The sequence below is a fragment of the Zalophus californianus genome, chromosome 2 (assembly GCF_009762305.2).
Source record: "Zalophus californianus isolate mZalCal1 chromosome 2, mZalCal1.pri.v2, whole genome shotgun sequence".
Lineage (NCBI taxonomy): Eukaryota > Metazoa > Chordata > Mammalia > Carnivora > Otariidae > Zalophus > Zalophus californianus.
This window is the reverse complement of record NC_045596.1, coordinates 4,668,727-4,695,271: the sequence shown is the minus strand read 5'-3', so window position 1 is coordinate 4,695,271 and position 26,545 is coordinate 4,668,727. Positions and strand designations below refer to the sequence as shown.

General features: G+C 54.0%; 1 protein-coding gene across 2 annotated transcripts in view; it reads right to left on the bottom strand.

Moving 5' to 3' along the window:
• The window catches only part of PPP2R2C (protein phosphatase 2 regulatory subunit Bgamma), a 134,127-nt gene that overhangs the window by 48,433 nt on the left and 59,149 nt on the right, over window positions 1-26,545 (bottom strand). For both annotated transcript variants that reach the window (XM_027600554.2, XM_027600555.2), the window contains exons 2-3: window positions 4,162-4,259; window positions 1,908-2,073 (exon numbers count right to left, since the gene is read on the bottom strand). In XM_027600554.2, coding sequence (XP_027456355.1) covers window positions 1,908-2,073; window positions 4,162-4,259 — 264 coding nt within the window. The remainder of the gene's footprint in view (window positions 1-1,907; window positions 2,074-4,161; window positions 4,260-26,545) is intronic.

The window sequence follows — 26,545 nt, the reverse complement described above, 5'->3', positions numbered from 1 at the left end:
CCACCAAAAGAAAAAGAAAATCCATAGAGTGAAGCAGACTGCTCTCCATACTGTGGGTGGGCCTCATCTAATCAGTTGAAGGCCTTAAAAGGACTGACCTCCCCCAGAGGAAGAGAGAATTCTGCCAGCAGGTGGCCTTCAGACTCAAGATGAAACACTAGCTCTTCCCTGGATCTCCGGCCTTCCAGGTCGCCCTGCAAATTTTGGATTTTCCAGTCCCCACAATCATGTGAGACAATTTAAAATAAGTCTCTTTCCATATATCTGCTGCATCTACATGTGCATCCCTACCTACACACACACACACACACACACACACGGTCATCGTATGGGTCCTGCTTCCCCGGAGAACCCTGACTGCTACTGTAGCCAAAACAAACAGCCCTGCTCAGGAGAAGGAAGCGGGAGACAACCAGTATCATTAAACCCTTGACGGGTACCCAAGGACATGCCGTTCGGAAAGGGTGCAGCTGGAATCTAAACCCAGGGTCAAGAAGCTTTGAGGGTGGGGGTGTAGAGAGCCCCTGAAGCTGACCTTCCCTCCAGAGGGGCAGGAAGAGAATGACACGTCCCACTCACATGGTTCAAGGAAAAGCAACATGTGTGTGCTGCCCCTTAGGCACCAGCCCTGTTCTAACCCGCTACGGCCTTACGTCATTTCGTCCCCCAGCGCCCCCATGAGGCAGGCACAAGCATAGCAACTCAGATGCGGAGGTGGCAGGCCGGGATGTGCACCAGGGGAGGGGCTCCGGTCCTCGGGGAGGCCCTCACTGCCTCCACTCCCCACTGGCTGAGCATGGCCTGGGTCAGGCACCCTTAGCGGGCTCGGATCCTGCACTTGGCACAGTGAAGGATGAGAACAGCAGGAGGCCTGGAGGGCAGGCCTGGGGTCAGGAGGGGTCGGCGGGGGCGGGCGGGGGGTCAGGACTGACGGCAGGAGGGACGGCAGGCTCAGCGGAGAAGTCCGCAAAGGCTAAGTGTGAGGCGACCCTGAGTGGGGTCTAAGGGATGGGGAAGCTGTTGGCCAGGTGAGGGGCAGATTGGGTGGCCTTCCGGAACAAGGGTTGGTGGGACTGAGTCCGAGCAGTTTTGAGGATGCCTTAGCAGCCGCACTGAGTCTGGGCTTTGTCGGGGAAGGCAGGTGGCATCACCGTGTGGGGCTCACACGTGCCGCAGCAGGGCTGGCTGGTCTCAGGGTGCTGGCTGGGTGTCATCCATGTCACCCTTACACGACCCAGGGATGCTGCATCCACCCCGCTACACAGGTGACAGAACCAAGGCTCAGGGAAGCAAGGCCACCGCCCCGAGGTCACAGGGCTGAGTGGAGTCCAGGCCTGTCCTCCTACCCCTCAGACACCACTGATGACAGGGGCGAGAGATGCAGGAGGGCGAGCAAGGGGAAGCCGAGCCTCCGGCCCCGGGAGCCAGGCCCTGAGTGGGGCACAGCGAAGCAGGAGCCTGGCCAGGAGCCCCCCTGGGGCCTGGGGGCGCACACATCCTCCCTGGGGCAGAATGGTCAAGTGGCCAGGCAGGCTCCTAAACCCACGCTCCTCCTGCTGCCCGCCTCACGCTCTAGAGTGACAACCCCACCCAGGGGTGCTCCGGGGTTCCAGAAGAGTTAGTTTTGCCTCCTTCGTGGGGAATACCAAGCTCCCTCCACACACACACCCCCCCAAGGACAGCAATGACAGAGATGTCCCTGACCCAGCCATCCGTCATAATGCAAAAAGCCCCGCGTCCCACCACTGGCCAAGGCTGAGCAAGCTGTGGGACGGTCACTGGATGGAATGTGCCCACTCCTCAAAATGCCGTTGTCGAGTTCTGGGGACCCAGGAAAACGCTCAGTGTAAGCGAGCTGGGAAAGAGCACGTGGCGGCCGGCAATGCCAGCACACGTGGGCCCCTCACCGTTGGTGGAGAGCAGGGAGTGGGCTGCATTCTGCTGTGGGAGCCACTTGATCTTGTTGATCTTCTCCTCTATCTCCAGACTCTTGAGGTAGTCGAACTCCGGCTCGTGGCTCTGGAAGGTGCTGTAGACGTCATACTCGCCCTGGCTGTGAGCTGCATTTTTACTCTGCAGGAAAACCCAGACAAGCGGGCCTGAGCTCCAGCACGGCGGGGGCCGGGGTGAGGGCTGTGCCGACCAAACCCTCCGAGAGCCCGACGCAGCCGGCCAGCCCGTGTCCAGCAGGGCTGGGGGATCTGGAGCCAGGGCCAAAGGAAGCTCTGTATTTTAAATGGCCGATGACTTGGCGTGTGGCTGTGGCCAAGCCTGGCTCACATTGCCTGAGCACCTACTATGTGTACGGGTGCTGAGCTAAGTGCTTCTCACTCCCCGTCCTGTTCTATCTGCACGGCCCCTCTGTACTGGGCACCACCACGATTCTCCCCATTTTACAGATGAGAAAGTGGAGACTCGGAGGTGAACTGACCACTCCCCGCAAAGGCCACGTGTCCACTAAGTGCTGTCACTCGCCCCTCTGAGGTCCGTCTGACACCAAGGCCAAGGCTCTGGCCTGCTCTTCCAGTCTGAGTGTCCAACTTGGTCCTGACTCATGGAATGTACCCATCTTGCAGCAGATTTTACACGGAGGCAGAATATTCTGGAATGTCAGATTGGGGCCAGGCCATCATCCTCCTGACTTTCCTCCATGGGCGCATCCTGGTTAAAGCAGCAGAGCTCCTAATAACAAGGACCCTCGTGACAGAGCCCTCAAAATAGTGAGGTGCTGAGTCCATCGTGGGTTTCTCAGCGGACAAGTTCAGTGTATGTGGTAATACGAAGCTTCAACCAGACGTATAACCCGCCTGGGAGCAAATGGAGACAGTCAACCAAGTACAATTTCAAGTTTCCTATTCATTTTTTCTGGAAGCATCTATTGCTATATTTCTACACCTGTCCTGCTTCTGGCAAGCTTTCAAGTTCTTCTGTATGTTTGCCTCTATGTCCCTTCAGCTGCCACGAGCACTGTCTATGACTAAGGTCACTGGGACTGGAATAGAGGAAAAAAAAGGAGAAAAATTCCAAAGTCAGGAAATGCGCATCTACCCATTTAATTTCTTTCTCTAGAAAGGAGGCTTGGCTTCGCAATCCCTGGTGGGCTACCCAGGTCCTTCTCGTGAAATCGGCACGCTCTGGCCACAGGGCTGTGCTCGGGTAACGGGTTTTCAGCTGTCCGCTTTCCGCTATGCGTCCTTGCTAAGCTAGGTGACACCCTCCGAGCTCCGGGCTCCCCATCTGTGACATGAGGATGCTAATAACACCTAATGGCCTCGCTGGGGTTGTCGTGAGGGAGGTTACAGGGGGAGGGAGGGAACACAGAGTAGTCAGACCTTGAGGAACACGCGCTCCGGAACGGAGCGGGGCAGGGATGCATCTGCAACGTCTCCCTTGCCTCCTTCATTCCCCTCCTCCCCACTCTCCTTCTCAATCCCCCCTCCTCCTCCTCGTCTCTTCCTCACCCCTTCCCTCTCCCCTCCCCTCTCCCTTCCCCGTCCTCCACCTCCTTGGGGTTTGCCATGCCGTCTTCAGCATCTAATCCCTGCACCTGTTCGGCGTGTGGGTGGCCCCCTCTCTGAGGCAGGGTGGCGTGTACGCGACCACACATGGCCTGGGTTTCAGTCCCTGGTCTTTACGCACTAGCTGGGCGACTTCTCCAAGTGTCCTCATCTGTAAAATGGGTGTCGGTCCCCACCCTCTGAGGTTGGCAGCAGAGAGTAAACGAGAAAAGTGTGTAGAGAACGTAGCAAGGTGACCACACATAGTAGGTGCTCAACAAATGGGGTTTTTTTAATCATGAGGTTCTTATAGTGGTTCAGAAACAGCGCCCCTGGGTGGGTTGTTCCGGGCTGCTCCTGTCTTACCTGAAATTCTGATGGACAACAAAACCTCGCAAGGGCGAGGCCCGGGCTGAGCCAAGTCGCCAACCCCAGCCTGAAGGCAGCCCCACGGCTGCAGAAAACGCAGCCCTCCTGTCTCCCCCCCCCCCCTCTGGCCGGGACAGCGCCGGCTCACCCAGGCGGAGGGCAGAAATCGGAGGCTTAACCCAGGGCCACTGCTGGCCCTGCCTGTCCTGAATGCATCCCCAGGGCCCAGGACAGAGCCAGCAAAGGCCTGCGTGGGCCGTGGCTCCCCTCCCACAGCCACCAGGTCCCGCCGCACCTCTGGTTCCCGCTGGAAAATGACAACCCGGCCACCCTTGTCGCCTGTGGCCAGCAGCTCTCCGGTGTGGTTGAACTCAACAGTGGAGATGATATCGGCTGCAGGGGGAGAGACAGGAAGGTGTGGCTCATTAGGACCCCAGTACTGCAGAGCTCAACTGAACAGGTCCCCCACCCCCCAGAGCCTGCACCCTTGGGCTGGGCCACCATCCAGAAGCAGGGGCACTAACGAGGGGCCGACGGTCCCCCTGTCCCCTCCCGGCTGGCCGCGGGACAGAGACCTGTTCAAAGGCTTGTTTCCCTCTGTCTCCTTCCTACATCCTTCCTTCCTCCTTCTCCTTCCTTCCAGAAGCAGTTTGGGGGTTTCATGTGCTGCCCAGGTGACTGGGCCACAATCTGACACTAGCCGTACTCTGGGGGCCCCTGGGACCAACTGTGGTCACCCCTGCCCATCATGGGTTCCCCATCGGGGGGACCCCCATAACCTTCACACATTCCTGGCCTTGGACTCTGTAGGCCCCAGAATCTCTGATCCAGCTTTAGCACAGAGCCTCAGCCCTGATCACTGCCCCCACTTCATTCTCCTACAGCAACCTGAGTCCCAGCATGTCTCGGCCCGAAACCCTCCACTGGTCCCCAAAACCAGATGCTGTTCCCTCCCAAAGCCATCGTGGGCAGCCTCCCCTCTCAGGTGGTGGCAGCTGCATCCTCCCCTGGCTCAGGCCCAAGCCTTGGGGTCTCTCTGACCCCTTTCTCTGTCTCCATCTCCAGGCGCCGTGTCCAGTCTTACTGGCCAGGCCTTCACAATGTATCCAGATTCCTCCCACATCTCCCCGCCTCTCACCTGGAAGATTCCGACAGCCTCCTAAAGGATCCCTTTGCTTCCTCCCTGCCCCTGCTTAAGCTAACCTAGCAGAGCATGAGGGAGCCCGCCCGAAACCCTCTAGACCAAATCCCCATTTGACCTCAGAGTAGAGCAAAGGTCTCAGAGTGGTCTACGGCCTGAGTGGTCTGCAGGCCCCCGAGGCAGACCGCATCGGAAGCCCAAACCTTTACCCTGCTCCTGCACCTGCACAGAACGTGGCACTGGGCCCCTTGCTGCTTCTCAAGAGTACCGGCTACCTCTTATCTCAAGACCTCAAGTGATTTTTCACTTTCCTATTCAATAAACACCTTTTGCTTTTCCAATCAGTGCCTGTTAGAGGCAGCTTCTGGCCCGCAATGGCTTTCTGAGCCGTAAGTAAACGCCAGCTTTGACAGCAAAAGAAAAGAGGAGAGAGAGAAGGTGGTTTAGAAGCGGGATGATGGGCCGGACATTTTCATCGATCACGATAAAAACACATTTCATTGAACTTAGAAAAACAAGACAAGACGAGGAGAGCAGCGACATGGGAACGTGTACTCGCCCGCTGAGCACGGAGCCGGGAACGGGTCGGGCCCCCCACGGGGCCGCCTGGCCTGACCCGGGAGCCCAAGCACCCTGGACCCGGCGTCAGAGCCCAGTAGTTCCGGGGTCCCGGACGGCGTGGCACCAGTCCTTGCTCTTCCTACTAGCACCCCCTAAGGGGCAAAGAGCAGGATATAAAATTGTGTATAAAATGTTTTTAATTATATACACCAGTGATCACAGCCGTGTTAAATGGCAAGCACACTGGGAAGAGGGAAGAAAACCCGAAACGCCCCCCCACCACCACATTAGCAGAGGGTGCTTTGGGATGGCTGCAATAAAATATTTTCGTTTCTTGTCCCACTTTCCTACATTTTCTCGATTTTCTGTAATGATGGTAATTTTTAATAGCTTTATTGGGATATAACAGATATACAAATGCACATATTTAATATATACTATTTGACGAGTTTGAACATATGCATAATTTATATTATTTTTATGATGGAAGAATAACAATGCTATTAAATTAAAATGCCAGTGTGACCACTGGTACCCAGAGCCAATGCAGTCCATAAATGCTGGGCCGTTACCACGGTAACAGACACTAACATCTGCAGGCAATTTACAATTTATGTGTCAGTTTCACATCCGCTGCCGCCTTTGAAACTCATGCCAGCCCCTGAGGGGGGTACCGCTATTATTTCCATTGGCAGCTAGAGAGATAGAGGACCCTGCACGGGGCAACCTCCCGAGCTGCTCACGGGCCAGTGGGAAGTCCTGGGTTGGAGTCTTGGCTCCGGCGCCTTGGCTGTGTGGCCTGGGTTGGTCACACCACTTCTCTGAGCCTCAGTTTTGTGGCATGACTATAATAGGGTGTGCCCGGGGTCAGAAGCCCCAGTGGGACTATGGAGTGTGGAGGTCTAGAAGGAAGGATCATGAGTCTAAGGAACAAGGAGTTACCAAAATTAACTGGACAGAAAACTAAAGCCCCCTCTCATCCTTGCTTCTGGCCTCTACAGACTTCGCAGTGGCCAGCTCAGAAGTGTGCGAGATGAGTAGTGGCTCAACCTTACTATGCAGGTTTGGGGGTCCTGACCTCCAGTCCTGTGCTAGTCCCATCCTGGAAACATCTATGGAATAAGCAGGCCATGGCATTGCTTCCTCACGCTTTTGGGCTGGTAGATGTTTCACCACTGATTCACTGCTACAGGAAGTATCTTCTAGGGCTTACCTTAGGAAAGGTTAACTCCCCTGAAAGCTAGAAATCCTTATCAATAAAACCTTGAAATCAGAAAATCCATTCTCCCATCTTGGAATACCTGACACATGTCCCGTCCCAAGACCACCTCCCCCAGGAAGCCTCCCAGAGAGCACCGCTGCCCCCCCAGTTCAGTGGTCTCTCCTACAACTACAGTCTCATGCCCACTGTGTGCCCCCTCATTGAATGTGGACCCCTTCCTACATGGGGGTGTCTTATGTCCATGTTGCCTCTCATCTTGACCACAAAAGGGTCAATGACATCAACTCACGTGTCTTAAGTGCTCATTTGCCAGGCACTGTTCTAAATCTCTCCATAGGAGTTTTTGCTTCTAGCCTTGTGGCTCCTATTGGATCAACTCTCTCACCAATCACAACTATAAAGCCTCAACAGAAAAATAACAAAACACAACTACCGGAAGGCACTGGAGGGGACCAAATGCAGGTGGAACATGCAGGAAAATTAGCAATCACTCACCCAGTGAGCCATTTTCATGGCTTTTAGTCTGAGGACAGGCCCTAGCCTGTGTCCTACAGCTGCTGAAACAGGTAGAAAGTCCTACTCTTAGGTCTCATAAACCAGATGACAGAGGCTGGGGAAGCCCTAGTAATAGCTGGAAAGTGAGGGAGTAAATTCCAGAAAGGGGGATGCCTGAGGGGGGGCCCCCAAATACAGCACATAAACTCTGCCCAAATCTTTGGCCACAAAACATGCACGCACATGACAGACTCCGAGCAGCCCAGCTGAGACTAAAAGAAGTGAGCTGGGGTTTGTGCCCATCACCCCAGAGATGGGGTTTGCAGTTGAGTTCAACCAAGTTAACTGCTCACAAACACAAAATAAAACAAAAATGCTCTTTGGAGGGACATACGAAACATCTAGAGTCTCTACAATGTTATCATTCACAATGCCCAGGATATAATCCAAAATTATACGAAGACACACAAAGAAATAACACATCACCCATACTTAATATAAGGATAATTGATGGACACTAGCCATGGAATGCCCTGGATGTTGGAATTAGCAAATGAAAAAATTTAAAGTAGGTATTATAACTATGTTCAAGGATGTAAAGGGAAATTTGCTCCCACTGAATGAAAAGAAAGGACATTTCAACAGAGAAAGAAAAGCTATTGAAAAAATAACCAAATGGACATCCTATAACTAAAAAATACAGTATCTGAAACAGAAGACCACTGAATTGCTTAACAGAAACTTTGAGATGATAGAAGAAAGACAGTACACTTGAAGATACATCAATACAAATTACCTGATGTGAAAAAGAGAGAGAAAATAAATTTAAAGAAGAAAGAACAGATCTTCCAGGATCTCTAGGTCACTATCAAACATCTAACATACATGTAATTGGAGTTCCAGAAGGAGGGGTGAGAAATAATAGGGTAGGAGAAAGACTTCAAGGGATAATGACTGAAAAAAATCCCCAATATGGGGAAAGACATCAATGCAGACAGTTGGGAAGCTCAGTTAACTCCGAAGAGGATAAATGCCAAGAAAACCACACCTAACCATTAAACTGCTGAGGACCAAAACAATAACATTTTATAAGCAGCTAGAATAAAACCATGTTGCATTCAGAGGCACCAGGACTCAAATGACTGCTAATTCTCATCAGAAATACTGGAGTCCAGGAGTGCCTGGGTGGTTCAGTCGGTTGGGAGGCTGGCTCTTGATTTCGGCTCAGGTCATGATCTTGGGGTCCTGGGACCAGCCTCGTGTTGGGCTTCATGCTGAGTGGAAAGTCTGCCTGAGATTCTCTCTCTCCCTCTCTCTCTGTTCCTCCCCCTGCTCATGCTCTCTCCTTTCTAAAATAAATAAACAAATATTTTTAAAAAAGATACTGGAGTCCAAAAGTCCTTCAAAGTGCTATTAAAAATCTATGAACCAGAATTCTGTATCCAGCGCAAATATTCTTCAAGAATGATAAGCAAATGAAGACTCAGTTAAAGCCTTGCAAGGACCAGAAGTCCAACCTTGGCACAATCCTATTGCCCTCTCATCATTCTCTCTTTACAGATAAGGAAACTGGGTCACTAAGAGGCAAGACACTTGCCCAAAGTCACACATGCAGTGGGGCCTCTGCAGTGTGGGCTTCTGGCATGCCCCTGCACCACACTGTAGAGCCTCACGTAGGCTAAAACCTCAGGCTCAGGGTCCCAACTCAGCCACTGAGTGAGGTCTGCCAAGCCCACCCAGTCATGGGTGCTCCAAGTTACCCTGTCATGGGTGAAGAACAATCCCATGAAAGCCCATGTTGCCCTTCCACTTGGGGGGTCCCCTCTGCCTTCTGCTGCAGCTCTGGGGAGTCCCCCAAATGGCAAGGCTGGGTTGGAAGAGGCAGCTTGGACCATGCACAAGGAGAACCAATCAACTCCCTAGAATTGGGCACCATGCAGCCCTGGCAGGTGAAGCCCAGAGCTACCCAGTCAGGTAGCCAGAAAGCCACACTATGGTCCAGTGTAGGCTTAGGGAGAGGTCAAAAGTGGTGTTCGATGTGACCAGTCACGTGACAGGTCCAGATTGGGATCTGGAGCCAGGGATGGTGCTGTGGGTTGAATGGTATCCCCAAAAAGATATGTTGAAGTCGTAACTCCCAGGACCTGTTGACTGTGATCTTATTTGGATCATCTTTGCAGATGGTCAAGTTAAGATGTGGTCATACTGGACTACAGTGGGTCCTAAATCCAATGACTGGCATCCTAATAAGAAGGCTACATGATGACATGGGGACACGGGGACACACAGGGAGAAGGCCATGTGACAACAGGGGTAGAAACTGCAGTGAGGCATCTGCAAGCCGAGGAACTTCGGGGACAGCAGTCACCACCAGAAGCTGGAAGAGCCTGGAAGAGACGCTTCTGTGCAGGCTTCAGAGGGAGCACGGCGCTGCCCACACCTCGCTTTCTGTCTTCCGGCCTCCAGATGGTGAGAGTAGGGATCTCTGTTGTTTTAAGAGGGAGAACAGGGCTAAAACAAGAGGCCGTGCACACACCAGCCCTGGAGGACACTGGCTGCACGCACCCTGGGCTGTGGCTCCTGTGGGTGCCACGTGGGGGAGGGTCAGCCCATGGATCCCCGGGATACCCACTGTGGCTGTCACCAAGACGAAGATATTCCAGTCACAGCCTTGGTCCGTGCTCGCTGTGTGACCTCACCCAAATCACTCACCCTCTCTGAGCCCTGACTGTTGCATTGGTAGGATGGGAAATGTCATCCCTGCCTGGTCACGGTTCTCCTAGGGTTTATGTGTGGACTGGAAAGTTCCCTGAAAACTCTGGCAGAAGTCTGCAAATGCATCGGGGAGATTAAGATGCTCGTCAGGGGGGACTCTCCCCTGCTCATCCATCACCATCTGTCACCATAAGTGCTGTCGACACCATTAATGATCCGTCAGATGTCGGGGCTCACCGCAGAGGGGGGGGCCTCGGAAAGTCCAGCCTGATCCTTCTGATGGGAGCCTTGCCTTTAATTAGTATTGTCAGAGGCATCAGGCTGATGAGGAGGGAGTTGCAGGCCAGAAAGAGGAGGGAAGAGGGGTCTGCCTGCTGCAGAAGGAAGCTCAGCGAAAGAAAGGAGCCCCTTGTGGTTGCTGCTCTCTCTCTCCCGGACCCCTGCTCCACCATGAAACCCCAGGTCAGCCTGCTGGAGGATGAGAGGCAGGTGCAGCAGGGATGAGCCACCACAGCTGAGGCCACCCTGGACCAGTCTACAGCCAGCAGGTCGGCCTGCAAAAGGCAGCAGACACCTTCCTGACCACAACTACCGCCGGTGTGCAAGTGAGCACAGCCAGTGTGCAATGTGCAAGGAACACCCAGCTGACCCACGGACTTGGGAACCAAACTAAATGCTTATTGTGTGAAGCCACTGAGCTCTGGCGGGGGGCGGGGGGGGGGGCGGTGTTATGCAGCAGGGGCTGACTGGGACAAAAGGGTGCCCGGCAGAGCTGCATCGCTGTGTCTTTAAAACAAAGAATGGCCCCCCATCCAGCTCTGCTCTGTAGATGACCTGTTTTTGGAGGCGGGCCAGTCATTGAAAAGGGAAGACTTTCCTGATCAGAACAAGCTCTCAACTTTCAGCTAGGTTTCCAGGCAGGTGCACGCTCTGTCCCCCACCCAGGGTCAGCACTCTGACCACAGCGCTGTCCCTTCCCCATTCACCTGGACAGCTCCGAATGTTCTCCAGGCCTCAGCCCAAATGTCCCATCTTTGGGGAAGCCACCAAGCCCTCCATGCTGACAGCTGGTTCTTTCGGGTCACAGGGGACTGTGATGGCCCTGGGGGTGGGAGGCAGTGGGAGGCAGCAAGATGACAGAGGCCCCAAAAGCAGACTCGGGCTCAAGGCTTCCCCACTCACTGATGTGTGACCCGAAGCGAGTCCCATCCCCCGAGGCTCAGTTTCCTCCCCTGGAAAACAGGGGTAATGCCATCGGACTCACAGGGGGCCTGATATGACAGGGACCAGGACGGCAAGGGGAGTGCGAGTTTTGAGAACCTGGACTGTGTGTGGCTCCGCGACCCCGGCCCCTCGGACCAGAACAGGTCATAGTAATAATTAACCCTCCTGGGACTTGCTGGGAGCTGTTCTAGCACTTGACACATAGCACTAAATCCTCTTAGCTCCCAAAAGTTGGAGTGATGCCCTTGTCCCCATTGTACAGATGAAGAAACAGAGGCATAGAGAGGATTAATAACTTGCCGAAAGCTGCCTACCTGGGGCATACAGGGTTGGGGCCCCCTGCCAGGCAGGCTGGCTCCACAGTCCTTGAACTTGACCCCCAGCCTGGTGTTTCTCAAGACGTTTAAAGGGGTCAGGGATGGGAGGGGGGGGTGGGTGAAGACATTTCCTGGGAGAAAGGAGATGCTGAGGCGGGGGGAGGGTCCCCACCCACCCATTCCCTGCCCGAGCCTAGCAACACCTTCACAGAGCTCTGAAGTACAATTCCTGAAGGCAGGGGACCCGGGCCCAAGACCGGGAAAGCTGGGCGTTGGGGTATGGCTGTGTCAGGGACACAATGGCTTGTGCCCATGTGCTTCCTGGGGACAGGAGAGAGCTGGTGTAGGTCATCTTTGTCCTATCTGCTGGCTTCCCAGAAGGGCAAGGAGAAGGCCGGAGGGGGACACCGCTGCATCCAGGGGCCAAGGAAGGCCACCAGACACACAGCTGTGACTGCCTGGGTCAAGGTCTGGGTCAAGGTCTGGGTCAAGGTCTGGGTCAAGGTCTGGATCAACCTTCTGTGAGAGGTTTGGCAGGAAACTTCAGAATAGCCAGGGAAGGACCCATGAGAAAAACAGGCAGCTCTATCCTACCCACCAGGCCCACCCAGAGAGGACAAAGCCACCAGAAGTAGGAGGTGGCCCGTCCCCCTGGCGGCCATGCCAGTGAGTGGGGGCAGGGGAGGCCGCAAGACCCAGCCCCACCCCAGCCCCACTGCCGGCCCCCAGCACAAGCAGGAGGGGGCGCAGAGGGGAAATGCCAGCTCTGGTTTGGCCTCTGGACCATTACCTGGGGCTGGACAGCCACTACAGCACATGTGACAAGGGGCCACTTAGCTCCCTGAGGGTGACCACTGAGGCACAGACCTGTACAAGGCCTCACCCAGGGCAGGGAAGCTGACCTTCCTAAGGCCTGATGGAAGGGGGGAGATGCCACCCCAGAGGGGCTGAGCTCACAGTCCACACCTGCCTCCCGCTCACCTGGGCGCCAGCACCCGGCCCACCAGGAGCCACGATCATGCTGTGGCTGAATTTCGGCCCCGGCCACAGAAGCCCAGCCCCGGCCCCAAGCAGGTCTGTGAGAAGTTCCCTCCTGCCGCCTGAACGTGGTCGGGGGGCCGGGGAACAGCTCCCAGGCTGCAGGCAGAGGCCAGGTGAGGGGAGCTGGACGCTGTGGCCAGGCCAGGGTGGGTCTCCTTGGATGGCATTTGGGTCACGTGGCTGGAGTCAAATGAGAAGGGGCTGGTGGGAGGTTTGGGAGGGTCTCGGCAGCGGCTCCCAGCTGCCACCCCCTCCCACCCTGTGGTCAGCCGGCCAGAGCCGGGGATGCTGGGAAAGTGTGGCTCACATAGTGCTCGCGGGAGAGAGGGGTGGTGGAAGGAAGCCTGGGGTGGGGGTGGGGCTGGGCTGGTGTAGCTTATGCCCTCACAGTGTAGTTACTCCTCGGGTCGGCCACTGTCTAGCAAGCGGGAGATCTGCATTCAAATCCCAGTCTTACGAGCTGTGTGACCTTGGACAAAGCACTTGACCTCCCTGAGCCCATCTGATCATCTGGGAAACAAAGATGGCCATCCACACCTTCCAAGGTGGTTGAAAGGCTGACCTGACATCACCTAGCACGTGACAGGCGCTGGGTAAATCCGTTTACCGTTCATGTCTCCTCTTGAAAGAATGTTAATTAACAGGGAGTTGTTCAGTTATTGTTTTAAGGGAAAACGTTGGCTAGAGTTTGATATTTTTAATGTAGACTGTTGGATAAAAGATTAAAAAAAGAAATACAGAGTTTCTGTTTGGAATGACGAAAAGTTCTAGAAATGGATAGTGGGGTTGGTTGCACGACACTGTAAATGTACTTAATGCCACCGAACTGTACACTTAAAAACAATTAAAATGGTACATTTTATCTTGTGTATATTTTGCAATAAGAAATTTAATTTATTCGGGCCCACCCAGGGATGCCAAAAAAAATTTTAATTAAAAAAAAAAGAACAGTAATTGAGCACCTACTGTATCCCAAGCACTGTTGCCTACATGGGGGAGCTCTGCATATACACTCCCCGCAGGAAGCTCACTCTCTAGTGAAGGGCACAACCAATAAGCAAATTTTCGTATACACACATATCAGGGCGCCTGGGTGGCTCAGATGGTTAGGTGTCTGCCTTTGGCTCAGGTCATGATCCCAGAGTTCTGGGATCGAGCCCCGCATCAGGCTCCCTGCTCAGCGGGGGGCCTGCTTCTCCCCCTCCCTCTGCTTCTCCCCCTGCTCATGTTCTCTCTCTTTCTGTATCTCTGTGTCTCGAATGACTAAATAAAAAAAAATTCTTTAAAAATATATATATATATCATTTTACTGGGGAGGAGGTGAGAGCTAAGACGAAAACAAAGGTAAAGGGGCTGGAAGGGGTGGGAGGTGCTGTTTTAGCTGGGGAAGTCAGGGAAGACTTCCTGGAGGAGGGGCATTTCAGCAGAGACCTGAGGGAGCCACATAGATATCAGGGCGCGTAGCAGGTGCAAAGGCCCGGAGAGGTAGGAGTCAGCTTGGTCTGTCAGGAAGGAGGGCAGCGCATGCGTGAAGGTGACAGGGGCAGGACGAGCTCAGAGTGGCGGGCAGGGCGAGGTCCCTGGGCGAGGCAGGCCAAGGCGGGACTTGGGATTTGATTCCAAGTGACAGGAGCAACTGCAGAGCATTCTGGGCTGGGGCACCACCATCTGACAAGGATTAACGGCGTCTGCTCCCCTTGCGTGTGTCTCTCGCTAAGGGACGTGAGCTCTTTCAGCGGCGGGCAGAGTCCCTTCCCTGCCCAGGAGCGCAGGCCTGGCACCTGAGTGGCTCTCAGGAAACCGGGAAGTAGCGGGGGATGGCAGGAGCCTGCTCCACCCCCACCACCCACGTGCCTTCCATGCCTTCCGTAGTTTCTCTGTGTCTCGCTCTGGGTCCTCAGCTGTTAGGAGAGGTGTCAGCATCACGGTGTTCTTGTGGTTGCTGCTTTTATTTTAACATTTTAAAAACGGAGATATAATTCACGTAACATAAAATTCACATTTCGAACTGTATACTTCAGTGGTTTTTAGTGTATTCACTGTGCTGTGCAACCATCGCCACTACCTAATTCCAGAACATTCCACTCACGCCCAAAGAGAGGCCCCGTGCCTGTTAGCAGTCACTCCTCACTCCCTGCCAGCCACTCACCTGCCTTCTGTCTCTGTGGCTTGGCCTCTTCGGGATGCTTGCTACAACGGGGATCATAGAGCTGGGGGCCTTCTGTGTGTGGCTTCTTTCCCCGGCATGTTCTCCATGTGGAGTGTATGCCACTGCTCAGTCCTTTCTCGGCTGAGTATCACTCCACTGTGATCAAGACGCTCTTTAGGATAGGTCCCATTCCCTTGAAGCAGAAACTCAGGCCCCAGAAAGCCTGAGTGGTGGCTGGGAGCCTATGAGGGGCCCTGCACCCTGGGACCGCCCCCCCGACCAGCTGAGGGGCAGGTGTAGGAGCCAAAGCAAGGGTGGGACGGTGCTGCCCCTTCCATGGTGCTCCCCGAGGGGCAGGGTCCAGACAGGGCAGGGGCTGTGGCTGCTAGCTCCTCCCTGCCAGGCCAGATGGGCGCCTGCTGGGTAGCCATTGGCCTGGCCAGCACGGAGGCAGATGGGCTTGGGGCAGGGGGTGGTGGGGGCAGCAGTGGATTTGCCTGTGGTCAGCAGGACCTGGTCAGGTCACTGGTTTTGACTTCGGGCCAGGTCAGATTGCGCTCAGAGCAGGGGCAACTCCCCAGATCTGACTCCAGCAGAGCCCCCAGGAATCATCCCAGAATCAGACCCCTGTGGGCCCAGAAGGTGGCCAGGGGGGGCTGGGGCTAGCAACCGGCCTCAGAACAGGGTCAAGGTGTAAAAGGGACCCAGAGAAGACCACCTGCTCCCTGCCTGCTTTCTCACAGCACAAGCTCCAGGAAAAGCCCACGGCATGGTCACCTGGGCTTCTCTCCTAAAGATGAAGATTCCCAGGACCCTGCCCAGACCCAGTGGATCAGAATCGCTCGCTGACACCTGGAATCTGCACTTTGACAGGTTCTTCTGTGCTGTGCCAAGATTTGCGAGCCACTGGTGAAGCGCTGGGAGGTTTGAGAGTGAGAGAGTCTCACTTCCCTGGGGCTGCCTGACCCTCAGTTTCCCGATCTCTACAGTGGGTACAATGCTATCATCTCTCAGGGTTGGTTGTGAGGACTTGAGGTGACATACACAGAAGTGTCTGATAACAAGAAACTGCTCAAAAATTGAGCTGCAATCAGTACTATGTTGTTATTATGCACATAAACCAACAGAATGATCTGGATCCTGAGAGAAAGGGCAGAGGGGAAGAATTAATACACGGCAGGGGTGGTTTGAGATGTGGTGAATTAGCTGTTGGGGAACCTGGCTCTGAACCCCACTGAGTCTCAGTTTCCCCCTCTGTGTAATGGTCACAGTAGGAGCTACCTATGCTGGAGGGCTCTGGAAATGGCAACATGCTTTCACAGGCCAGGATGATGAGCCTGCTGTGGAGGGGAGGATGGAGGCCTGATGCCAACCCAGACTGGCCACCAGTGTCAGGCCGGGCCAGCTGACCAGGGCCCTCCCAGTGCCTGGGTCCCGTAGGCCCCAGCCACTCTGCTCAGGATGCAGCCAGTCCCTCAGACGCCCCCTGGCAGATGGGCAACCAGGGCCAAATGGCCTGATGACAAGGACACCCTTCGGGCCTCATCACATCAGTGTGTCCACTGGTTCCTTTGCCAGGCCTGCTTCTGTTCTGCTCCAGGGCTGGGACAGAGGGCTGGGCACTGAGCTGGGTGCTGACATCATGGCTGGCACAGCCGGCTGGCCCCTCTGCCCACCTCTCCTGCCTCTGCCCTGGTACCGGCCATCACTACTTCTCTCCTGGAAGATTGGGGTTTCCTGCCTTTGTCCGGCCGGGTCCACAGGGCCCCATTCCAGAGGGCCTTTTGTGAAGCTGAAACCCTATCACACCATGACCCTCCCTAAAACCTTCTGTGGCTCCCCATTGCCCTCACCTGCCTCTCTCTCTCTGCCTCCCAACACAACCCCAACCCCTTAGCCAGCCTGGACTTTTTGTGTTTCCCCAAATGGGACCATTTATTTATTCACTGAATATCTAGTGACCACCGACTAAGTGCCAGACCTCACACTAGGCCACAGGAAGTCAGCAGTGCGCCAAATGGGCACAGAGCAGGCCCTCCCAACATCCAGTGTCTGTCAGCAGGAAAGTATCCACAAAGAAACAAAGAAACACCGCACATTGTACACACTCCCCTAGCCCTTCCTCCTGGGAAGGCCCTGTGGCCCAGCCTCTGGGTGACAGCCCCATGCAGGATGCCGTGCATTCCCGCTAAGGGGTGGCCAGGAGTGTAGGCAGGGCCTGGACAGCCCCAACTGTTGTTCCAGCCCTGTCACTGGGGGTGCCCCGCAGCTGGCCAAGGGTGAGGGCATGGCCTTGGCAGCAGATGGGCAGGGTCACTCTAGCTGGGCCTCGTCCACCGGCAAGGAACCCTGGTGCTCCCTAGTGGGAAGGAGTCCCGGCTTCTCTGGGGCTCTTCTCTCCCAGCCTCAAGGCTGACCGGGCTACGTGGCTGGCACAGGCACTCTGCTTGGAATACCAAAGCCATGGACAACCCCATCATGGTTTCGCCGGGCACCCTGGTGGAACCTGGGTCCTGGGGGGCCTCAGTCACTGAGAGCCACCACGAGTCGGGCACTGGCCAGGAGCCTTACTTAGCCCCATGGTGCATTAACCCCACTACAGCTCTGGGACTCTGGGCCATTCTGCCATTTCCATGCGGGTAAACGTAGGCCCAAGGACATTATATTCGGCAACGGCTGTGTGGTCCCAGCTATGGGGCCAGCATGGTGACCGCCCCTTAAACTTGGCATCACAATCACCGCAAGCATTTTGCACCCATGACCTTACTTCATGGCTGTGACGGCCTTCTGGGGTGGCTTGACTCTCCCCCACTTACAGATGGGGAAACCGAGCCTCCCTGAGGGTGGGGTCTGTGCCGTGCCGGTAAACAGTTGACCACCAGCTCTTCGGGGGACGGGGAGAACCAGAGTGAACACCCTGATTTGTGTGTTTGCTGAGCCTGAGACTTCAAGCCGCTCACAGTTTTAAAACGGGCTTGCAAAATCTCTAAAATACCTAACAGCCAGGGCTGGGGCACCAAATTCCTGACACAAGACAGCTCTGGCACACCCCAGGTGGAGTCCGCACATCCACGCCTGTGAGGGTCCTGAATCCAGCCTCGGTCCCAGCCCTCAGCCTCTCCCGGTGAGACTCCTCCCGCAGCTGCACGGCGGCCCTCAGAAGGAAGCACGGCCCCTAGAAGCCTGACATCTCAGTCAGCAGGACCCTCACCATGGCTTCCAAGCTCCACCCAGCCCAGCCCAGCATCACGGACTCCAGGCCCAGGGCACTTGCGGAGGGCAGCCAGACTCCAGCACGCTATGCAACAGCCTAAATATTCACATCTGCCTCAGGGAGCCATAAGGATTAAATGAGTGAGCATGTGTTCACGTTAGATCAGGACCTAGAACAGCCAAGACAATTTTACAGAAAAAGAGCGAAGCTGAAGGCCCTACCTGACCTGACTTCAAGACTTCCTATGAAGTTACAGTCACCAGACGGTGTGGGAATTGCTACAAGAATACACCTACAGGACAACAGAATGGAGAAGTCAGAAACAGACCCGCACACCCATGGTCTGTGGTTTGGGTTTTTGTTTTTTTTTCGAGATTCTTTTTTTAATTTATTTGACAGAGAGAGAGAGAGAGAGCACAAGTAGGCAGAGCGGCAGGCAGAGGGAGAGGGAGAAGCAGGCTCCCCGCTGAGCAGGGAGCCCGACGTGGGGCTCGATCCCAGGACCCCGGGACCATGACCCGAGCCGAAGGCAGATGCTCCACCGACTGAGCCACCCAGGCGCCCCTGGTCTGTGGTTTTGTTAAAGACACCCAGGCATTTCGATGAAGGAAGGTTGGTCTTCCCAATCCATACGTAAATGTATGGGGCAAAAAGTTAATATCGATCCTTACTTTATGCCATGTACAAAATTATGTTACGGTAGGTCACAAACCTAAATATAAAAGCTAAAACTACAAAACAACCAGACAAAAATATAGGAGAAAATCTTTGCAGCTTTGATTTCTTAAACAAGACCTAAAAAGCGTGAATGGCAAAAGAAAAAAAAATGGATAAATTGTACTTTATCGACATTTGAAGTTTTGTTCTTTGGAAGAAACCATTATAAAAACAAAAAGGCAAGCCACAGATTGAGAGAAAATACTCACAATACATATATTGGACAAACTACCCACATCCAGAGTGTACAGAGACCTTGTATAACTCAGTAATAAGCCTGCAAACCACTTAATTAAACATGGGTAAAAGACGTGATCAGATAATATATGATCAGCAAAATATATGAATGGCCAGTAAATACACAAAGAGATACTCAACAACACTGGTCACCAGGGAAATGCACATTTAAATCCCAATGAGAGGGGCACCTTGGTGGCTCAATCACTTAAGCGTCAGACTCTTGATTTCAGCTCAGGTCATGATCCCAGGGTCGTGAGATGGAGCCCCGCATTGGGCTCCATGCTGAGCGTGGAGTCTGCTTGAGATTCTCTCTGCCCCTTTCCCTCTGCCCCTCCCCACTCAGCTCATGCTGTCTCTCTCTCTCTCTCTCTCTCGGAAAAATATAAATCAATCAATCAATCAATCCCGATGAGATGCCAGTAGGCACCCATGATGAGGGCTAAAATTAAAAAGACTGATAATGCCAAGTTGGTGAGGATGTCACACAACTGGAAATCTTCCCTGCTGGTGGGAACGCACAGGGGTTTCAGCCCTGTGGGAAAGAACTGGGCAGTTTCTTATGGAGTTCAGCACATGCTGCTCCTATCACCCAGCCATCTCTTGTCACCAAGAATAACAGACCCCATGAACACGAAGACTTGCCCACACGTGTTCATAGCAGCTTTGTCCACAGCGGCTCAAAACTGGAAATGATGCACCAAGAGGTGAATGCAGAAACAAACTCTGGTATGTCCATAGAGTGGAATGCCGCTCGGCCATAAAGATGGACACGCCAGTGAGACACGCAACAACACGGGTGAATCTCAGAATGATTATGCCCAGTGAAAGAAGCCAGACAAAAGCGTGTGCGGTCGGGCACCTCGGTGGCTCAGTCGTTGGGCGGCTGCCTTCGGCTCGGGTCGTGGTCCCAGGGTCCTGGGATCGAGTCCCGCATCGGGCTCCCTGCTCGGCGGGAAGTCTGCTTGTCCCTCTCCCACTCCCCCTGCTTGTGTTCCCTCTCTCGCTGTCTCACTCTCTGTCAAATAAATGAATAAAATCTTAAAAAAAAAAAAAAGCGTGTGCGGCCGTTTATATGAAGCTCCAGAAAAAAGCAAATTAATATACAGCGTCAGAAGGCAAATCAGTGGTCGCCAGCGCACAGGGCACAGTCCAGGACAGACAGCGCCAGAGAACAAGGAAACTTTTGGGGGTGATGGCAATGTTCTGAATCCTAACCGTGGTGGCAGTTTCCTAAGTGTCTACAGCTGTTAGAACAATGGGACTCTGCACTGTGAGGAGATGCGGTTTATAGCACTTACTAACACCGTTTTTAAGTTTTTGTTTGCAGTAAAGGGGAAGGGGGGGAAGCCACAATAGCAGGCACCTACCCTGTTCTGAATCCTCTAGCAAACTGCTGATTTAATACCCTCAGGGCTCTATCGGCAAGCCGACCACCCGAGTAATTACATTAAGGGAAACAATCATTTGGTGCATTTTTCATCAACTGCGATCATTCATATTTATCAAGCTGCTAATTCCTCTTGATTTGTCTAAGGAGGTCTGACCCACCCTGGCCTGCGCATGAGAAACGCATTGTGCCAGGCACTCGGTAGAATCTCATTAATTGCATGTTGAATTAATTAATAATCATCCTGCTTCCTCAGGTGCACAGAGCTCATCAATGGCCAACGGGAAACCAGAAGCCAGCGTGGGTAGCCTGAGCTGACCCTGGGAGAAGCCCAAGGTGCCCCACTCCATGGACAAAGCCTTTTCCAGGGCATTATCCGATGCTGAGGCTTGGACCAGCAAGCGAAGGCAGAGTCAGGACCATTTTGATCGGCTATTAGGGATCGGGGTTGGCCATGCAGCCGTGAAGCTTGAAAACCAGCGGGCAGCCGATACGGCGTCACATGCAAGCTTCCACCAGGTATGTCCAGTCCAGCCGGACGACAGAAGTCTGCAGCTGGATAAAACTGCAGGGGACAGTCGAGCCAAAGTGTGGGAGTCTTGGCTGGGGGTCTCAGGTCAAGCCAGTTGGAGGCGGTATTTTCCTCCCAGTCTACTTCCTTTGGGATACTAAGATTCCTTGCCAATGGAAAGTGACCCAGGGAGGGGAGACAAGCTTTCTCTTTTGGCTTCATCCTGAGCTTCATCAGTCCCTTAAGTCAGCAGTTCTCAGATGTGGTCCAAAGACCTCCGGCGGCTCACAGGGTCCTGCTCTTTCCAGCTTCGTATCTGCCTGAGGCTGTATGTTCTACCACTCCAACCAGACAGCAGACCCGAACAGGCTGAGTGCAGAAGCAGGTGCAAGAATCCTGCTGTCATCTATGAAGCCAGACATTAAAGAGATGGACAGAAATGCTACTCTTCTCATGAATGTTTTTTGTTTTTGGAAAACAGTAATTTTCCAGAGAAAAAATATTATTTATGTTAATGTATAATGGGCATATTACTTTCACTTTTAAATGAATAGATACGTAAATCTTTTTAAATGTCTCAGTTTTCGTTTTTAAATATGGTAAATATCAGTGGCAATAGCCCACATATGCAGAAGCTCTTAGGGAATCCCTGATAATGTTTAAGAGTGTAAAGGGCTTCTAACACCTAAAAGGTTGACAATCACCACCCCTAAAAGTATGGTGGGCAATTTGGGTGTTTGATCTATTAATGTCTACTAATCCACACATTGTTCCTTAGTCCTTAGAGCTCTTGGGTCCATCAAGGACCCTCCCATGTTCCTAGGCTGGTGCCATTTGTCACAAGATGCCCAGAGCCAAATGGAGACGTGAAGGTGAGCCGATGAGAACCTGATAGCAAACATCCCAGAACTGGGCTGAAGCTTGCACAGGCAGGCTTGCTGCTGCCGTCTCAGACAATGCCCTACCTCTGCTCACGAGGTTGTTGTGGCCAAGGGAGTGAGGGAGGGAAGCTGAGCCAGAAGGGGCCAAGAGAACATCTCAAGGGGGAAAAAGGATCTCAGCTCATACAGACATTCTGTCAAAAGCAGCAGTGTGTCCAGTGCACGTTTTGGCCAAATGGTGCATGGCTGGATGCTACATGGTGCATGGTGCACAGCTGGATGCTGCATGCTGCATGGCACAAGGCTGGATGCTGCATGCTGCATGGTGCACAGCTGGATGCTGCATGGTACGAGGCTGGATGCCGCATGCTGCATGGTGCATGGTACAAGGCTGGATGCTGCATGGTGCATGGTACAAGGCTGGATGCTGCATGGTGCATGGTACAAGGCTGGATGCTGCATGGTGCATGGTACAAGGCTGGATGCTGCATGGTGCATGGTACAAGGCTGGATGCTGCATGGTGCATAGAAAAGGCTGGATGCTGCATGGTGCACAGCTGGATGCTGCATGGTGCATGGTACAAGGCTGGATGCCGCATGCTACGTGGTGCATGGTGCACAGCTGCCACATAGTGCATGACTGGATGCTACATGGTTCATGGTGCATGGCTACATGCTACAATCAATATTTGGCCAAAGGCAAATGTTACCACCATAGAAAAAAACTTCTGGATATGAGAATAAATCTGAAATTGTAGTCAACATTTGAGTCATGAATCTTAACACACTACTCAGCTCGCCTGTCCTTCTAGAAAAAAACTGGTGAGGTTGACATTTCTCTCCATCTCCTGGACCCAGCTGATGGTGAGGATGCGGTTTCACAGATGGACACTCTGGCCAATGCTTTTGGAAGGTGCTTCTGAGTACTTCCAGCCTTCAGAATGCCTCCCTCTGCTGTATGTTCAGTTGTAATATTTCTGCACACGCTTGCCTGGTAGTTGTTATGCACTATGACTATAACAGCAATCTTGGTGATTCTGGACCACTGATCCCCAAGAGTTCAGACGACAATGAGACAGTTCCTCAGCCTTCCAAAGACCTAGGGCAAAGCCACACATGGAACAGCAGCTTGGGGCTCCACACAACTCAGAGCCCTACACCCTGGCTGGTCTGAGATGCCCTGGAGCTGGGCTTGAGGGCTTCGGTCTCGCATGCAGCATCCATGAGCCTGACAGCCCTCCGTTGTCATACTTTATCCAAGTGGCTCCAAGGGCCCCAGATCAGCTCCAAAGTGCCCTGGCTGTGAGCTCATAGAGGAAAGTCACGAGCAAGACAGGGTAACGAGCCCTGTCTTCCGGATGCACAAATAGCAGAATCTAGGAGGGGAGCCTCCCCCGAACACAGCAGTGGAGGGTCCTGCTGAGTGTGTTGGCATGGCGATAACAGTGTTGCCACCTAAGTACCCCCGGCAGCCAGACTCAACGGCTGGAAGCACACACGCCTCAGGAGCAAAACAGTCAGTGGCCCCAGTGGCCCAGCCGAAGACCCAGCTTCAGATCCTGGCTCTGTCATGCACTAGCTGTGTGACGCTGGGCCAGTTACTCAACATCTCTGGGTCTGGGCCTCCTCATCTGTACACCAGGGTTGCTGATACAGCAGGTGTCAAGTTCCTTATGGGGCCACGGGGGGCGACAACCGGTGATGCTCTTGGAACACTGCCTGGGGCGGTTTTCCTTGCTCTGACCCATCTCCTCCCGACCAACCAGCAACCCGGGAGGTGAGTGAGGATTGTTTGAGGCTCGAGAAAAGCCGCTCGGGAAGGCTGAAGGGCCCTGTCCAAGGTCCTGTGGCAGGTACAACTGGGCTCTGCACATCCATCTGCCTGACCCCAAGCCCTCTGCACTTTGCACTTCACCTGTGGCTTTTTAGTTAAGCTGTTCTTGTTTCACCAAATCAAGAAGCTGCTCCTTGCTATTTTAGACCCAAGATGGAAAGTAGGATGAACTCGTAGGTGGGGCGCTTGGCTCTGCCCTTTCCCAGTCATGCATGCTCAGTGTTCTCATCTGCAAAGTGAGGATAGTGCCACCTGCCCTCCCTTCCTTCCTTCTCTCTCTCCTTGCCTTGTCTTCTCTCCCTTCCCCCACTCCTTCGTTATAGCAGACATGTGCTGCACCACCGCACTAGGCAGTGAATCAGACACGGAGGCCCTTGGCCTCAGGAGCTCCCAGTCTCGTTGAAGTCAGGGAGGCAAACAAGCACCAGGTGGCATGGCCAGTGCTTCAATACAGAGAGACATGGGGACTGGGAGGGCCCAGCCAGGGGAATCGGGAATGGCTTCCTGGAGGAGGTGGTGTTGAAGCCGGGTCCTGTAAGGTCAGTATGAGCAGAAACACAGACGGTGGGGAGGCATTTCGGATGGCCAGGGGCTTGCACGTGCATGGCTGGAGCACCCAGCCTGTGGAGGCGGGGAGGCAGACACAGTCCTCAAAAGCCACCTCTCTGCCAGGCCCTGAACGGCCTGCTGAGAAAGGCCAACTGAGTCAGGAAATCTGCATCCTCTTGCTGTCGCCTGGCTAGCTCACACCTTCCAGGACCAGCTGGTAAATCAGGACGCAGAGGAGCTATAAATTCTACTGAGGCCAGAAGGAGCCACCCTGGGCTAATTAGAACCACAGAGTAGTTTGAGGGTCTCAATTACCACTCCCGGCAGGAAGCACGTCCCCACATCTGTGGGGTGATTAAGTCCACCGGGACGTCGCTGGTAGGGCGGGGTATTACAAAGAAGCGGGGTCCCACAGCAATTCTGTCTCGCTTAGGTGGGCGGGCTGTTCATCTGAGGGGTCAGAGCCTCAGAGACGGACACACGGGAGGGCAGCGAGCCCCCCATCAGGAACTGATCTGGAGACGAGAATAAGAAGAACCTTCCGGACTCCTCCTCCCCTCCCGCCCCTCCCCCACGTTCTATTTAATTAAAAAAAATACATAAGACAAATGAAATGACTCTGAAATCACAACTCTCTGTTTCCAAGTGTGTTCACTGGGAGCACACTGACGCACTCTCTGAACGCCGAACCTATTCCTCCGGTGAGGGTATTTAGTCCTGGGGGTTAGGCATATGATGAGGCTGCCCTCTGCCATCCCACCCCGTGGCTGTCACGGGGGCGAGGACCACTGGCGTGGAGTCAAGGGCCCCAGCTGCCTCCCAAGCCTGCTGTTCGACCTTGGCTCTGGTGCTTGGCCTCTCAGGGTCTCAGTCTGGTCATCTGTGAAGTGGGCAGTGGGAGCTGAATCAGGAAATCAGGAATTCTGCAACCCTACAACTTCCCAACGTACCCAGGGTTGGGAGTCGCTGCATAAGAGTCAGGACACCAGTTAAATTTGAACATCAGACAAACAACCAATCATTTTTTACTATAAGCAGATGCCAAATATTATATGGGATGTACTCATCCTAAAAAAAAAAAAAATGTTCTCCGAAATCAAATTTAATCAGGCAACCTTTTTATTTGCTAAATCTGGCAACACAACTTACTCTCAATAGACTAGACAGTGATTCTCACAGGGCAGGAGGAGGAGCGGAGGGGTCAGTCCCCTCTGACTGAGAATCACCCAGGCAGGAAAAGCAGATGCCGTGATTTCTGAGTGGCAACCGCAGCTCCTGGGGGTGCACCTTGCTCCTGATACTCAAGTGTGCCTCCGGGTTTCTCTCACATCAGCCCCGGGGGCCGAAACTGTCGCTCTGCTGTTGTAAAGATAAGCAAAGGCAGACCCAGAAGTGTGGCGGGACTTGCCCACAGGGTTCACACAGCTGGTCCAAGGCCAGAGCCACCCTGAGCTCCAGGAGCAGGGGGGGGGGGGGCAGGCAGGTCTATCTGGAGACTCCCAGACCCCACATTCGCCCAGACCCAGGGCTGAGCCCCGGCCTCTGCGGCTGCCCCCACCCAGTGACTCTCGGGACCTCCCTTCTAAACCGCCCCTCCTCACCCCTCTCAGCTTGGTTCCAGTCAGCTGACTGTGACCGACCCCCTGCCACGCTCCAGCAGAGAGGTCAGGCCTGCATGGGCCTCCCCAGAGTGCGCATCCTCGCTGGTTAACGCAGTGACTAAGGTGAAGTCAGTTCCTGCTGCATCTCTGGCACTGCCTTAGCTACGCGTATGCACCTCGTCACCGAACCTCCACACCTCCTCTAAGGTAATAATTACTATACCCATTTCTCAGATGGGGAAGCTGGGGCTCAGAGAGGTTCAATGGCAAGGCCAAGGGGCAGAGCCGGGACTAGACACCACCTGTGGTGTCCCAGCTCCCGGCTCGCTCCTGGCTCCCCACCCCGGAGGTGCTCAGTGCTGGTCTCCACTGGAGAAACGGGTGTCCCTGGACAAGCACTGTGGAAATTTCCTTCCTGAGCCAACAAGGTGGGTTCTCCCAAGTTCTGGGCTCTGTAGCAGGCCTCTGGTGAGCTCCCTTAAGAAAAAGCAGGTCTTCAGGGTCCCCTCCCCCAGGCCTGGCTGAAGATGCCTTCATCATCCTATAGTCCAAGTTCCTGGAGAGCACCAAGTACACCTGACCCTCTCTGGCTCCCAGGCCAGGCGAGGCGCTGGCATGCAGAAGGCACCTTGAAAGTGTGTGTTGAACTTGCTCTTCCATAGCCAGGAAAACAGCGACTGTAGCTGCTTCCAGCACGTCCTACCAGAACCACCCAGGTCCACGGGGAGGTGCTGCCCCCGATGACCTTGACCGTCCGTCCACAAGACACTTTGCAGATTCAAGGTGCGTTTGCTTCCTGCTCACTTCCTGCGTTTGGTGGAATGTTTGCAACATCAACCTTGAAGCACCCCAGCAGCATGCTGGCCATCCTAAGACAAAG